The sequence below is a fragment of the Amborella trichopoda genome, chromosome 12 (genome assembly GCF_054954075.1).
Source record: "Amborella trichopoda isolate Santa Cruz 75 chromosome 12, AtrichopodaSantaCruz75HAP2 v2.0, whole genome shotgun sequence".
Classification (NCBI taxonomy): Eukaryota; Viridiplantae; Streptophyta; class Magnoliopsida; order Amborellales; family Amborellaceae; genus Amborella; species Amborella trichopoda.
In genome coordinates this window covers 22,812,911-22,827,881 of record NC_142347.1, presented here as the reverse complement: position 1 = coordinate 22,827,881, position 14,971 = coordinate 22,812,911, and the positions used below count along the sequence as shown (strand labels likewise).

Genomic DNA, 14,971 nt, shown 5'->3' with positions numbered 1-14,971 from the left:
AAGACCTAAAAGACTAAAAGTACATCGGTCAGGGAATTGGGTTTAGGGTGTATCAAGACCTGTGAGTGTAACTCCATGCATCTTCTAGTAAGTCTTCCTAGCTGATTTAATGAATTTTCAGTCATTTTATATTTTTCTGTAAATTTTCAAGAATATACTTTGTACTTAAAATCATAGTGGAAGATTGTTTATTACTCCTAGATGGTTTTTATTTGATTTAGCAATAAAAGTAAAAAACTATAGGCTGTACCTCGGATATTAAATTGGATTTGCAGCAGCATAGAGTAGCTCATGTAAGTGGAATTCAATTATATTGGAAAAAGAAAAAGAAATTTTTTGAATTTAATGCCTTGAGTTTTATATAGACACTCTTATCAAATTTAAAAATCAGTTTTGGGTGTATAACTCAACCATGAAATCTATGATCCCAAATGATTCTTAAATAAATTGTAGATGAGCTTAATGACATGTAGTTAATGGGTGGGTCATGATGACTTGGAAAGAAAATTAAAAAGAAAAAACTAAAATAAAATGAATAAGACAGTGATTTTCGAAAATTGAATTCTTGTTTCGAAAATCGAATTGGAACAGTAAGTGTTGGACAGACATCTAAAGATATGAATTTTATAAAATCCAATAATCTTGCAAGCTCCACTAATTTTATGAAATCATGTCAACCTATGAGTTTTTCTTCCAATTAGTTTTTGAAATTATACCAGGTCAGAAGCATTCACTAGAAAGGAAAGCCATTTTATGTTTTTTGGAGGGGAGAGGATGAGCCTTTCGGAAGTGCATCAAGGTTGCTCATGAAAGGAGAATGGCTCAAGGTATTAAATTTAAAAACAAAAAAACTTTTATTCAATATACCTAAATCTGAATTCCAATTCTATGGGCCACTATATACTGTTGTAATCAAGATTAATACCCTAGACACAACCTAGGATCTGCCACAGCAAATGAAAACCATCCAGGAATACTAACCAATCTTCCATTATGATTTTAAGTACAAGTTCATGAAAATTCACAAAAGAGAATGAAATACAACTGAAAATTAATAAAATCAGTTGGAAGGACTTAATAGAAGATCCCCGAAGTTACCCTCACAGGTCTTAATACATCCCACACCCGATTCCCTAATTGATGACGAACTTTTGGTCCTTTAGGTGTTGCTGGAATTTCTGAGATAGAGAACGCTTTACAGGCAATAGCTTTCATTCTAGGGTTTTGGAGAGCTCAAAAACTTAATTAGGATTTGTAGAAACCCTATAGGGACAGATTACGGCTAATTTTGAGTGTTGGTGCCTCTCTAGGCTGCATGTATGTCTCTCTCCTTCAAAAATCAGGAAACCCTAGTCCTAGGGTTTCATGTGCCACCACCTACTTTTTTAGGACTACGATCCTCTTTTTTTTAAGGACTACAATCCTCTTTTTTTTTTTAATCTGTACATCATGAGGTCAAGGTGATCAATTGTAGGGTTTTCAACCTCAAAACAGCCTTTTCCGGTGGATTTTTGAGGTGCAACTTACTTCTATAGTATAAGGTTGAACATTACGTGAACTTTTCATTTTGCAAAACATCTTCAATTCACAGAAACAAATCCAGGAAAAAAAAAAGGTGATTTGAGGTACTTAAAAACTTGGAGATGATCGTCCATCCAATGGATGGTCTATCGCACAATTGAAACAGACATTCATTTGGACAATTTTTGGGCACGAAATCTTTTTTCTTCCAAGCATTGAATCTCCCTGGTATATTTTTAGCTGAGGGAATATACACATTTTGCTCCCACTAGAGCACCAAATATTGGCATAAAAAGACAGGACAAGCAAGCCTAGTTCATTACTAAATTTTTTAATACGTAATTATATTAATATATGTAGAATTTAGTATATGCCTCGATAATTTGCAAGTGCCTAGATATAGACAGGTTGATACCCTAGGCCCTTGCACCATACAGTGTCGTGTCTAACACGTTTGCAGGAGCCCCGCAGATATAGACACGCATTTCTGTCCATTTATCACAGCAATGCACAGTCCATAGACCCATGTTGCCAACCATCCATCGAATTGTTTCCCTTTCTAGGCCATGGGAAATCCACAACAACTAATTCACGTCTTACAATCTAAGGTCCCCACAAGATACCCGGTTGAACATATCATTCAAGAGGAGCCAGTTGGACTACAATATGGACCCTCTCATGCTCACCAGCTAAAAAAAAGATTTTCATATCCAGCAAAGGGGACTCAATAACCAACAGTAAGGAAAACTCCAACACTCAGCACCTAGGCTGAACTCACCCACTTTTTTTTTTTAATCAACCTTTGCTGAACTCACCCACTTGAGAGAGAGCCTATCACCAATCACATATCCACATGCATGTTCAACCTTCAAATGACCTTCTCTTTGGAACCAACTCTAATGAAAACAACTTGCGTTATCTTCCTTCTGAAACCCCTGTAAACAAGGAATGTGGTACGAAGCTTCCCTCTAGTTCATCACTTGTTTTTCTTTCTTTGTTGCTAAGTTCATATTTTCAGGTTATACCTAGACACACTCCAACCCCTCTTGAACTGGGTCCTGAATCCTCAAATGGTCCTATTTTTTTTTTTTTGAGAAGTCAAATGGTCCCATATATTGTTCGCAACAGGCTATTATTGTACACATGGGAAACCAGCAAAAAGACATCCCAGTTCAATCCACTCCCACACACAGCCCAACCACCCTATGTGACATACACGCACACACATTCCCACCGATACTGCTGATTAGATCACCTTTCTAGTAGCACTTCCATGAATTAGAGAAGACAGGGAGCGGTTCAACATTTTTAAAATTATCATGTTCACAGCCATCATTGAGCTAGTTCAACTTTCCAAGAGATATGACAGAGTACATAATTTTGTCATTGACAAGTTAAAAGATAAGTCTACAGCCATAAGCAGTCATTATAATACCATTTACAAGAAATTCTCAAAAGGTAAAACAAGCAGACTACTACAGTGGTTGGCCCTCTCCCATTCTGAAGGCCTTGGGACATTTGTTTCACCCAGAATTCGGCACACATTCCCTTGGACTTGGCAAAGAAGCCCACCTAAAATTTCGCTAAAACACAACAAATTAGCTTTTTTGAACTCAGTAAGCTCAATCCATCCATTTCATTGGTGGTTAGATCTAGTCCTTTAAGAATTGAAAATCAATTTTTCTTTGTTTTAAATGGTTCATCTAGTGATGATGAGGCAATCTACAAAAGTATGGGTCAAGCAAACCCCATAAGGGCCTCGATCTAAAACCGTTTTCTCCTTTCCTAAAATGGTTGGCCCATATTCACCGAATTTTCTCTCTCAAAAAAAATTTCAGTGTTATTTTCCTTTCTTTTTTTCAGAAACTTCTACACCGGGTCCAAGTGAATGTGTGCCATATTTGGGGTGAAACAAATGCCCCTAAAGCCTTCGAAATGGGAGAGGCAGACACTATACCAGTCTTCCCTTGGGCGAACCCAATGTTCCCCCATCCTCAAATAGATTAACTAAATTATTGTGTTGCTTGTGTAGGAATGTCCAAAGCCATTCCAGTCACAAATAAAGAAGAAAACATTTCAAACAATTATACTATCAGGAATGAGGAGTGTGCTTACAATGTAAGACCGCATTCTTTGAAGCATCAAATTCCCTCGTGAGAAGTCTCCTTCAACAGGCACTACCTCGACATTCTTTTGATGAACATGAAGCTCAGAATCGAGAGCAGTCAAAATAATGACATTGCTTCTGGGCATTGACACCTACAAAATTCTACATATGAGAAGGTAAAGTCAAACAATGTCACAATACAAATTCAGAAATAATCACATGAAAAATATTTTACAGCTTTATGAATTGAAAACAGTATCCTATGAAACAAAAGTTTTCAACAAGCATATTTTAAAAGTAACATCTTAAAAAAATATTAATCGCAGGCATGCCTATAATTTTGTCTGGAAATAAGTAAATATCAAGAAACACTTACAACGGATATGGACAATAAATTGATCAATGTGACCGCAAATAGCCTAAGAAAAATCACATTAGGACAAGTGGATTATGAACATTCACATGAGAAATTTGGGTGGAAAAAGTGCTACCACAAGTGAAGTTACAAAAATTAAGAGAAAAATGTTGTTAGTTAGGCTTCATCAGGTAAACTTGACATAACCAAACAGAACAAGCATTTGCCTCATCTATAGACATGATTAGGTTCCAAGACATCCTTATGATCAAAATTCATTTTAATTCATCCCAATGGAAGTAAATACATTTTTGTAGGCACTAGTCAAGGATATTTATACCTCGATGAACTTGATAAAGGCATTCAAAAGAGCCAAAGAACGTCCTGGCTTATCATAGGCAGCATTGCCTACAATCACAATATCTGAACTCTTGCGATGATCAGGTGATCCAAACCCAGGGGAATTATTGTACAATGAGAACACAGTAACAAAAGAGGTACTTTCATGGATATCATGCATTGGAGAAAATGTTGAAAACGGTGTCCAATTTATTGCTTTGTGACCTGCATATTCACAAACAATTCCTTATAAATGGGAAAAGTAAACAACATGCTCAATAATAAACTCCAAGAAATATTAATGAGGAATTGAAGAAAGGAAATACCGTCTAGCTATAAAATATATGCAAGAACTAATTCAAAGTATTGAGCAAAATTAGATAAGTAGCAAGGAACAGTTGTATTGAAATTCAATGGTTGAGAAAGTAGAGCATGATACAACTTATAATGTTGAATAAACAAAAGAAATGTCCACAAAAAATATGCAGGCAAATTTGATCTTCTGAACAATAATTTTAATCAAATATTGCAAGAAACCCAACTCCACCACCCTTCATGCACAGCAAGCATGCACCCTCACATGCCCTTTATAGTCCTTTATCTCCTTCACAAAAACAAGATGTAATCATCTCCAACAATTCCATTTATTCAAAAAATCCACCCCCCCCCCCTGCCCCACCCCGATGGAAAGAATCTAAGTACCACTAACATATTCTGGTCCTCTGGTCCCCAATCTATGCCCCCACACGAAATGCTAGGAAATTGGATCACCATTTGGGAGTAGGTTGGTTTCCTTAAGTTTGAATACTAAACAGTATATAAGCAATATTCAGCAGTCACGAGCAAAGAAATCAGACATTTCCATGAGTGAACATCATTTTGTAGCTGCACTAGCAGATTCTATCAAAATTAATAAGTTACGAGCCAAAATGTCACTTTTACCTATGTTTCTAAATTTATAGGATGCCCATCAAGCGCAACATTAGTAAACTGATAGAAAGAAACAACCAAAAACTGCAAAGACATTTTTGTTAACAACACAACCAAAATGCATCTAAGCAATGAATTTAAATATTCACCTCCCTAATATAGGGCATTATAATGAGAGTATTTTTTTATGAAAAAAAGGCAATATCATGAGTACAAGTATACAATTAAAAAAGAAAGAGATAAGCAGAATAGGTTGTCATAAGATATATCAGGAGTAAAGGAAACCCAACAAAATACTCCTCCGATTTCCCCAAACTGATGAAATGACATAAAACATTACCATATGTAGATTTCTATTCTAAAGAAGCATTAACATAACTAGTAAGTTACAGATGTTTATGTATATGTTTGCTTTTAAGATATCGTCGACAAAAGAGACCATTTACCTTTTGTACAAGATAGTCACAACCAGTCTTATCCCTTAAATTTCAAAATGGGTGGTTGCAAGAGTGTCATTGAATAGATACGAAGTTCCAAACAAAAATTCTTAGCCTTTATAACTCACCCAAAGCCATCCAATTTGACATCTAATGAGTGACAATAGTTGTGACCTCCTTGTAATAAAGATAAATGGTATCATTGAGGATAATCTCTTCTTTTAAATGTGATTTACAAGCAAATCAAACGAGTCATTTAATAATCAGTAAGCTTCCCTTGAGTACGGAAGACTCAAGCTAACCAACAGGAGAAAAGATAAATAATGAGAAAAAGAGCACTATTGTCAACAAACATCAAGCTCAGAAAATAACTGGACAGTTAACTACCCAAAAAATAATGATTTGCTTCTATATGTTATAATGCAATGAATCAGCAAATAAATGCTAATAAAAAATTAGATTTGGCCAGCATAAGCATGAGGTAGAGTCCTTTAATTATTACATCTATGCCACACAGATATCCATTCATCAAACACTAAACAAAGATATCCATTGGTCAAACACCAAAAGCACTGTGCAAGATCCTAGTGCCATGAAATAATCAACATAATAATCAGGATGAAAAAGTCTCAGAACTGACTACAAAAATTGTGAGGTAAAATGTCCCATAAGATATAGAAACAACAGAACTTCACATATGACCATCATTGATTCAATGAATCCATAGTCCAACTATGTGTTGCTCAGACTTTAGTCCAATGGTAGACGTTCAGTTTACATGGTGGGCATCACTTGTTCGAACATTGAGTTTAACCCAAAAAAACAAATGCAGACCTAGGCTTCTATTTTAATTGCATCCAATATAAGTCACAATCAAGCTAAAACCCAATGTCCACAATCCGAGTTTTAAAACCGAAAAATGAAAGTGATTTTTTTCATTTCCATCTCAAATGAGATCCAATGTCCACAATTAGTGTTTTAAAACCCAAAACTGGGTCTAGACTTAAAGAGGGTTTGGCTGAGTCAGCTCAAAAAGTCTTGAGTCCATGCAGTGATTCTACCGTCCCTAAAAGAGATGGAAAAAATCAGAAAAAATTCCTAAAAAATTGAAAAATACAAAACATAAGGCAAATAAAACAAGTCAAAATAGTTACATGTATACGGAGAAAAAAATAGAAAGCATATTGACCATAGTTGTTGGGTATGGGAATGGGAACGGTTCCTGGATCGGGGGCTGGAATGGCATATCGAAGTTGTACTGAAGATCCATGTGTTTGGGATCGATACCTGGACAGCCTCAAAGGTAGGGATCGAGGTCCATGTGTATTGGGGATCGAGCTCCTTTATTACATAGGATTGAGAATTGTTATATAAAGGTGCAAGATCCTATATGTAAAAAGCGAAGTTCCCAAGGACATTTTGTTCAGTTTCTTAACTCAGGGAGCACATTATTAAAAGTGATCCAAAATATTATGGAGCGAGGAATAACTTTTATAGGAGTAAGCTCCATTTTCTTAGAACACGAGTTCCTCATGTAGGTAATGAGGATCCATGGTCTGTGCCTTTAAAATGTAGCTCTCGGCATTAACCAATAACATGTAGGCTTAGTCCTTTTATAAAATAAATAAGGAACTTTAAAGTGATCCCATATTGGTGGGATCTGGATGCCATATATGGCGATGCTTGTGTTCCATTACTTTAGAATCTAGGTCCCAATGCACTCTGGAGCGCGAACCATAAGACTAGGGAACTAGATCCTATAATGTTAAAGAACACGAAATTAAATTGTAAGGAACTTGTGTTATATAAGATGGAGCGAGATCCCAAAAACACTAAATTGAGTTTCAGACAAGATCCGCTCCGGCATCGAGAGAATCGAGGTTTTGCAAGGGATCTCCAAGCTAGAGAGAAGATCCTAATAACTATGGTATTGACACTATTTAAACAATATCTAGCCTGACTCAAAATTTGACATACATTCAAAGGTCATAGTTATTGGAATCAAAAGCAAATCAGGGGCAGGACAAGGATCATGAAAGGCTAGAAGATCCATATGGTTGGAAGCATTGTCCATATAATGCATATTTAAAAATCGAGATCCCTAAATGTTAAGGATTTCAATCCCAAACTTTTGGGATCTTGCTCCTAAACATAAAAAGAATGTATAGTCTAGTACTATACATACTCTTTAAAGTAGGGATCCTTTTGTTTACGGCCAACAAGAAATGAAACTATATTATAAGTGTACTTGCATCGCTATCTGGCTTAAAAATTATGATTTTGGTCTTTATCTTAGTCTTTCAGGTGGGGATCAAGATCTTGAACAGTAGGGATCAAGATCCTCAATAGCGAGGATCGAGATGCCAAAATTTAGAAGTCCAGATCCTTCAAAGACCTCTTTTTCGGGCCCTCTTTTTAGAAGTCCAGATCCAGATTCTTCAAAGATCCTTCAAAGACCTCAACACCTAGATTGGGAGAACCCAGCAACTATGGTCTAAATTGGAGTAGAAGGAAACACTCACATTCATAGGAGCATAAAAATTATAAATATACATTCAAAGAGAGTTAAACTTCAGCCAATATGAATGACTCAACTACACCCAATATGAACGACAAGAAGTATCATAGTCACCCAAATTATGGTCTCCTACTCTCTCTGTAACGGTTCAGGAATAACTCTTATGGTTATGCAACTTTCGTAGCACCTCTGAACCCAAAATTCTCAAAAAGATAGTCAAATCCTCATGCTTGCTGCCACTGAACTGCAAATACTTGCTCCCATGGCCCTTCTATCATCAGTGTCTGCTTTAGTGGCCTCATCATTATCATCTTCCCTAGCTCCTCAATGTACACTGCAACTTATGCATTTTCCGTCCCACTTTCCTCTCCTTTCTTGTAAGTGCGCCAACTCTTCTTCGACGACCCTCTTATTGAGAACTGGCTACTCCACTTTCACCAAAGATATGATCCCAATTGTAAGGCCATGGTGCCCAACGTCCCTCCTCAACTGATGCTTTCATAGATTTAAATTGTAATTGATGTGGACTAGCTTGGTTACAAATAGCATGTTTCTCCTTGGCATGTGAATCCATTGGTATGTACCTATGTTCAAAAAGTCGGCCACCCCAACATGGGAGGCCTCACCGCCCGACCCAATGGCTATACGACCTAGTGCACGGCAGCCTAGTCTCACCCGCTCAGCTGCCTAGTCACCCGACCCAAGGGCTTATAAAGGAACTATAACGCTGGTCTCGAAGAAGCTAGAGTCTAGAAATGTAAGGAAAATTAAGAATAGCTAGACTCCTAACCAAGTTAAATCTAAAAAGACTTGTACAATATAATACTTTTGGTATAAGGAGGTCACAATCATCGACAACTGTTAGATATGGAATATGACATCTTAGGGCGTGTAACAAAAAGAAAAAAATTTGACTTTGAGCTATTCAATGAGACAACCCATCTGCCACATATCAAATCCAATGGCCAAAGTTCACAATGAACTCCTTGAACGAAGGATAAATGGTCATGTTGTACACTTTTCCAACATGAACATCATGTAAGCCAGTAGTTGAGTAACTAAATTTGGGTTTCAATGGCGGAGATAGGTCAATTTTTGGAGGAGAGATTACTCAAATCTTTTTGCAAAGAAAGTGATTTTACGGATTGGGAAAATGTCCTCTAGGGCATACAACCTTATTTTCTTTGTTTGTTGTGGCACACCCACCTTCATTTCCTACCCTATGAGCTACACAGCCTTTGTTTCTATATGTGGTGAGGCAGACCCATCTTCACTCCTTTCTTCACCAACATTTGATCACCTCGTAGGCCCCGCCTCCATCCTTTGTAGCCAGATACAAGCCCTGTCTATCTTATGTTCCCCCTCATGATCAAAGCCAGCCATCTAACCTTCTTTACTTCATCCCATCACAACCTACAAAACAATAACACCGTCCAAACCCTAAATACACTAGTTTGATATCAACCTTACCTACATACCTAATTTTGAAGACTTTAAACCCTAATTCTAACCTCATATAGCCCTTACAGAATCATCTACCTTCCTAGACAGACAAAATCCAGCAAGGTTTACCCCTTCATGAACCTACCATCTACCCTAAAATTGCCCTAACCCAACCAAACCCTTCCACATAACCCTAACCCTAACAGTACCTCATCTAAACGTTGTATTATGAAGGCCCCTCCGTCTTTAATCTTTGTAGAACTCCAAATCTCTTTAGGACTCCTATTCCCAGCAGGAACCCTAACCCACTTAGGACTCATAACCAAATTAGGAATCCCAACCCACATAGGAATTCCAATTTTGTTAGAAATCATCATCCAAGATGGACTTCCCATCCAAGATCAATTATCTGATCCTGTCTCCTCAAAATCCCACTAGGAGGTAACCCCCTTGTTCCTCCATCAATAAAAATCTAGCTGGGAATGGGCATGGCATCTGATTGTCAGGAAACTTGTAATTATGCTAGTAAACATTCTCTCAAACCAGGATGGATACGGTTGTAACTTGCAATTATTCTAGTAAACATTATTTTAAACTATGATGGATAGGGTCATCACATTAAGGGCAAGTCCATTGGGAATGAGAGGGTATACCAACTTTCACTCTATTGAACACAACATTCTTTAAAGTGAAGAAGAATGTGCTCCATGTGTACATGGATATCAAATTTACATGGATTTTAGTTTCAGAGATGGAATAGTAGGATGCCAATTATAAAGTAAATCACCTAGCAACAGTTGGGCAATGCCTATATTTTAAACAAAGAAAAATGTGCTTCATGTGTACACGGATATCAAATTTACATGGATCTTAGTTTCAGACATGAGGAATATTAGAATGCCAATTAGAAGGTAAATCACCTACCAACAGTTGGGTAAATGCCTAGACCAATACACAATACTTACATTGAGCACATTGCACATACAAAGTACATTACTTTAATTCAGAAAGACAATATTATGTAGGCGCAGACTGAAGCAGAGAGATTCTGCATAAACATTTGTGAAAAAAATGCAAAGTAATGAATTTTCACAACAGAAGATACATAAAGATCAAAAAAAGGATAGTTTCACGACAATAATAGTTTCACGACAATAAGCAAACTTTATGAGTTTACCAGAAGAATATCAGTGAGAGGAATAATAATAATATGAGCTGTGAAACCCATTTAAACTTATTTCATGAAATTTTCTTTAAATCAAACAAAGTTAAGCACGTGCCAATTGCCTAAGCCAATCGAAATCTCCTAAAACACAAATCGAAATCCCCTAAAACACACATAAACAATTACAGAATTGCCGCAACCCAGGTTTTATATTATTAATAATCAAGGAGATTGATGTTATTAATGTCACATGCAGCCTGCTTTAAACTGATTTCTATGGGAAATCCGAAACAACGTGAAAACAAGGTAAAGGTACCCAGAGAAGAAAACCACATCATGCCCATTAAAAACCTTCTAATAAAGAAAAAGAACATAATCTATCCATAAGCATAGTCAAGTGGTTTCAATCGTATTGAGGGACCTAATTTTATAATTTAATTTACCCATATTACAGACTAATTTTCATTCTTAAACGGCATAAATATTATGTCTTCAATTGCACATGCATTGCCAGTGCAAACTAGTACATCATTTTGTTTTATATTTTCATGTTATTTAGTATATTGTTTTTTTAATGTAATCATTGTAAAGTTATACACATTTCAAATATAAGGGTTTATTCACTCTCAAGCTTGTCAGAGTTGAAGTCATTCTTCAAGTAGCGAACAATACTCTATTCTTCTTTTATATGCAAGGCCTGTTACTGTATGTTTTTTGCTCATTTAAGGACCCTATGGTCTTGTAAGAAAAGGCCTCAAATTTGTGAAATGGACGTAGGGATCTATTCAAATGACATTTGGGGGTCGAGAAAATGTTCACTGAGATTCGGTATCAGTGCTGGAGGCCAGGGTTAAGGCCAACAGCCCAGCTAAGCTCAAGTTTCCTCATCCAAATTGTTGAGAGAGGTGTAAGTTACTTGGGTGAGAAATGTAAGTGTAACAGTGTAAATGACAACACACAAATAACAAAGAGATATCAAATACCATATTTTCCCAATAGAGACATCTGAACTCAACTATCCAACAAACAAATTGCTGCATCTAACATTTGCTTTGGAAGGTATGGAGAATTTATATCTAGATTCATGAAGAGATCCATAATGTATGACTGAAGATCAGAGCTCATTGTTTCAACAAAGAAAGGAATAACAAAGCAAAGAAAGTAAAGAGTAGGTAGAAAGGACTGATCATCTAAGTCAAGCTTCAATCAAACTTGGTGAAATCCACTTGTAAAATTATTAACATAACTAGCATGGCAAATTAAGAACCTTGGCCCTGTAATCCATATTGGAACAATGAGATAATCCTAGTCCCAATGGCAATCATTCCCATATTATTACAAAGAGAAAACGCAAGCCCAAATCATGTAATGGTAAAATAAGAGGCATAAGCTTGAATTCCCAACAGAAACAGGTTACTAAAAAAACGGAAAAAAAGGACCACAGTACATGCTCTGAAATGAGTATATTTTATTGAAGTATATGAACATTTTTGTGTGAATAATCACATATTGAGAATTGAATCAACTTTCATCAATCAGCACCAAAAACTAGCTAAAAACCTGCTCATATTAGCCTGAAAATTTGAATAGTAAGTATGCCAAAAGATGAATAATGAGTTGAAAAAAGCTTTGAAGATGATGATGATGAAGTATGCCAAAAAAGAGAACAATATTGGATACACAAAAACATGAACCTGAGAAAAAAGCAACCAACTCATTTACCAAAAAGTGAACAAAAATTAGAAGAAACAGATAACAGAGAAGCAGAGTGGTAATACGAACCTTGACATTGCACACGATTGGGAAGGCCTCGTCCAGCAGCTGGGCCAAGGACGAGATGATCAAATTTCTTGGGATTTGAGGGCGATGAGACCACATTTGCAGTATGCAAATGCGTTAACTCCATGACTGCAACTCAAAAAAAATCTCGATCGCTTCCCCAACAAGTAGATAAAATAAACAAATATAAATCCCCTTATAGAGGGAGGGAGGGAGAGAGAAACGGCGTGATTTCAAGTTACCTGAGAAGAGAAGAGGCAGAGAGAGAAGGAGAGGCAGATAGAGAAGACATCTCCGCCATCTGGAAATGGCCATTCCAGTTGCATGTTAAACTTTTTGGCGCAGAGGGGGAAAAGCTGTGAGCGTCTCTATCGATGCACTTCTAAATCAGCGTTTCAAAAAACTTGCAATGAAGTTATCAAAGAGAAACTTACTGGGGCTGGTTAACCTCAAATGACAAGAAAAAAATATTGAAATAAAAAGTCCGAACCGTTTGGATAACCTCATAAAAAGTTATAATTCATCCAAAAAGATATCACTTTACCTTCAAAACCACGAGTTAAAAACTATTCAAGTCAGACTCAAATCTTTTCGGCTTAAGTCGTGTCTCTCTTCAAATTTTACCCTCTCGCGGCTCTCTCTCTCTAACCCTCACGCTCTTCCCACTCCTTCCTGCTTTTCCCTCATCTCCTTACACGCCTCTCTCTCTAATCCTCTCAAAGCTCCTCAAATCTCTGTAAGAAAAAAACGAGCTGGTTTTTCTTGGTTTTGAGAATCCTCAAGATCATCAAATCTCTGTGAAGAAAACGTGCTGGTTTTTCTTTTCATTTGTCGTCTAGATTTACCTAAATATTTGGGTTTTTAAGAATCTCTGATCAAAACCACCCGGTCAGACGAGATTGACCTGAATATTTGGGTTTTCAAGAATCGCTGATCAAACGAGGTGGTTTTTCTTTTCCTCTTCCATTTAGGAATACATCAGTTTTTTCTTTCTTTTTGGGTGGACGAGAAGAAAACCACCGGGACATCAAATCTCTGTAAATTTACAGTTGGGTTTCCTTCTTTGCATATGAAGTGACCAGGGTTGGGTTCTTGAGATTCTTGAAGCTCATCAAATCTCTATAGTGAATTTGGTTAGGTTTTCTTTTACTCTATGGCATTAGTTTCTCTATGAGGAGAACTCTGCATTTCTTGGCTATAACTGATCAATCCGGCTTGGGTTTGATGGTTGGAGAAGTTAGTTTTTAGGGTTTTGAGGATTGAGCTTGAAATGGGTAGCAGGAAAGCAAGGTGGACGATCTCTCTGAAGTTTCTTTTCAGCCATTGAAGTTTCGATGAGAATGGCCATTGGAGTTCCAGTACCCCATCTGCATGGCTCCAATGGTTGACCCAATCATTGTTTCTTCTGGACCGACCTTTGAGAGGAGATGCATCGAGGCCTATAAGGAAATGGGAGCCATGGCCATGACCTCCACCCAATTAGACGTTTCAGCCCTCATCCCTAATCTTGCCCTCAAAACTGTCATTTCCAACTGGTGTGATGAATGGGGCTCGAAGAAGCCTAATACCCCTGATCCCAAAACTGCCAAGAGAGTAATTTCGAGAAATCAACAAAATTAGACCTCCAAACATATTATCAACATAATAAAATAAGCTGAGAATGTTTTTCAATTGAGGTGGAAAAAATTCGTATCTTTTTTGCCGTAAATATTTTTTTATTTGACATCCAAATTGGCCCCTAACTATCATAATTTATTGGGAGTTGATTAACCTTAAAAAGTCGAACTAAAGGTATCTCTAAATCTTAGATAATTTGGAAATTAAAAAACTTTGCATAGCCTACTTACCTATTTGATAGGAGATAAATCTTTATTACCGTTGATTATAGAATTTAAGGCCTCATAAGTGGCGTAAATTAAGTAGATCTGTAAACCTGGTTTGGGTCCCTGGATACGTAAACCCTCGATATGCATCAAAACCTGGTTATGTAGATTCTAGTATATGTAAAGGGTGTAGTTTGCATACGGATGCCTCCATATGTGTAGAAGTACAGTGCCCTTCAAAATTTAATCATGGTATATATTTTTGTTTCATATTTTTGATGTGAAATATTCTTAAGATTATCTCAAAATCTATTTTTATATCTAATTATAAAATATTAAATTTAAAAAATGGTTAAAATCAAATAGATCTATAAACCTTTGAAAATTTTGAAAATAGATGGTGTAGATAATATGTTACAAAATGCACTATTTCTAAGACTTAAAATCTTTTTATTTTTTATAGTCATACATCTCGATGTCAACATGATCAATCAAAGGGCTTTTCAACATTAAAACTACCTTTTCCGATGGATTTTAGAGAAGCATCCATAGTT

At 36.6% G+C, this 14,971-nt stretch overlaps 1 protein-coding gene across 28 annotated transcripts in view; it reads right to left on the bottom strand.

Moving 5' to 3' along the window:
- LOC18426846 (uncharacterized) overlaps nt 1-14,210 on the bottom strand; it is a 36,084-nt gene extending 21,874 nt beyond the window's left edge. For 2 of the 28 annotated variants that reach the window (XR_016046187.1, XM_088854206.1), the window contains exons 1-5: nt 13,139-14,128; nt 12,837-12,976; nt 12,598-12,723; nt 4,324-4,547; nt 3,637-3,780 (exon numbers count right to left, since the gene is read on the bottom strand). Coding sequence is in view for 17 of the 28 variants with exons in the window: in XM_088854206.1 (XP_088710332.1) it covers nt 3,637-3,780; nt 4,324-4,547; nt 12,598-12,723; nt 12,837-12,909 (567 nt within the window). In the remaining 11 variants the exon portion in view is untranslated. Of the gene's footprint in view, nt 1-3,636; nt 3,791-4,004; nt 4,048-4,323; nt 4,548-12,597; nt 12,724-12,836 lie in introns of those variants that run through there. The other 26 variants (XM_088854214.1, XM_088854222.1, XM_088854216.1 and 23 more) reach the window with 22 other exon arrangements.
- Between the last annotated feature and the right edge of the window lie 761 nt (nt 14,211-14,971).